The sequence below is a fragment of the Alligator sinensis genome, unplaced genomic scaffold, assembly GCF_000455745.1.
Source record: "Alligator sinensis unplaced genomic scaffold, ASM45574v1 scaffold1329_1, whole genome shotgun sequence".
In the NCBI taxonomy this organism is placed as follows: Eukaryota; Metazoa; Chordata; order Crocodylia; family Alligatoridae; genus Alligator; species Alligator sinensis.
This window is the reverse complement of record NW_005842460.1, coordinates 169,304-170,514: the sequence shown is the minus strand read 5'-3', so window position 1 is coordinate 170,514 and position 1,211 is coordinate 169,304. Positions and strand designations below refer to the sequence as shown.

Below are 1,211 nucleotides of genomic sequence, written 5' to 3'. Positions count from 1 at the left end.
TGGGGCCAGAGGAGCGGCAGGGCCGAAGGCAGTGACACTGGGCAGGGCATGGAGAACAAGAGGCAGTAACCTGGGCACAGGGGGCCACCTGGGAGCCCGGACACCTGGGCTCTCTGGGACCCAGGACAAAGGGGTGGGGAAGTCCTTTCTCCCCAGGACACAAGGAACACAGGCCAGGGTGGGGGTGACCTGGGGCCGGGCTGCAGGCTCCCTGTGCCCACCTCCTGCCCCTCTCCTGGCAGTGCCCACCATCTTCCTGAGCAAGAAGCCCAGGGAGAAGGAGATGGATTCCAAGAGCCAAGTCATCGAGGGCATCAGCCGCCTCATCTGCTCCGCCAAGCAGCAGCAGACCATGCTCAAGGGTGAGGTGGCACCGGGGTCTGGGTGGCACACGCACTGCGGGTGGCTCTGGGGGCGCGGCGTGGGCGGAACGGGCTGCGGGTGGGTCTGGGGGGTGCCAGGCGTCCTGCTGACCCCCACCATCCCCCCAGTCTCCATCGACGGCGTGGAGTGGAGCGATATCAAGTTCTTCCAGCTGGCACCGCAATGGCCGACCCACGTCAAGCACTTCCCTGTCGGGCTTTTTGGGCCCAAGCCGGGCTGAGCGCCCGGGGCAGGGGGCAGGGGACAGTGCCCAGGCCCCTATGGACAGACCCGGACCGACAGATGGATGGACAGAGGCAGCAGGCACCCCAGGGGCCATGGAGGCAGCGCGGGTCAGTCTGGAAGCACAAGCAGCCCCTGGCACCCCCAGCGCCACTGGGGCCCAGCCCCCATCCATCCTGCCCCATGTCCCAGCTGCCGGGCACCCCTCTGCTGTGGGCACCAGGGCTGGGCCCCGGGCAGGAGAAGCAGCACTGCCAGGCGCGCCCAGCCCCGCTGCCCTCCGCCCTCACTCACACTGCAGCGTGGCACTGCCCCAGCTGCCCTGGCCCAGGGGAGCCCCAGCCGCCCTGGCCCAAGGGAGCCGGGACGCTTGGGTTCCCCATGCCCCTCATGCCGGGGGGACCAGGGACCCGCCCCCCACTGTGCCAGCCACCCAGCCCTGTACATAGCTCGTGCTGTGCCCATCACACCCGCTCCTGGCTGCACTCCTGTATCTCAGCAACGTGTCACCCTGGCAACAGGGACCATTTTGGAGAGTTGTTCCTTTTTTTTTTTTTTTTTTTTCATTTAATAAAATTGGTGTTTTTCGTTCCCGGCCTCGCTCT

The 1,211-nt window shown here is 66.5% G+C and overlaps 1 protein-coding gene across 1 annotated transcript in view; it reads left to right on the top strand.

Annotated features, from left to right (window-relative positions):
- The window catches only part of PACS1 (phosphofurin acidic cluster sorting protein 1), a 17,637-nt gene that overhangs the window by 12,733 nt on the left and 3,693 nt on the right, over positions 1-1,211 (top strand). Inside the window, exons 22-23 of the mRNA XM_025212398.1 lie at positions 262-362; positions 492-574. Coding sequence (XP_025068183.1) covers positions 262-362; positions 492-574 — 184 coding nt within the window. The remainder of the gene's footprint in view (positions 1-261; positions 363-491; positions 575-1,211) is intronic.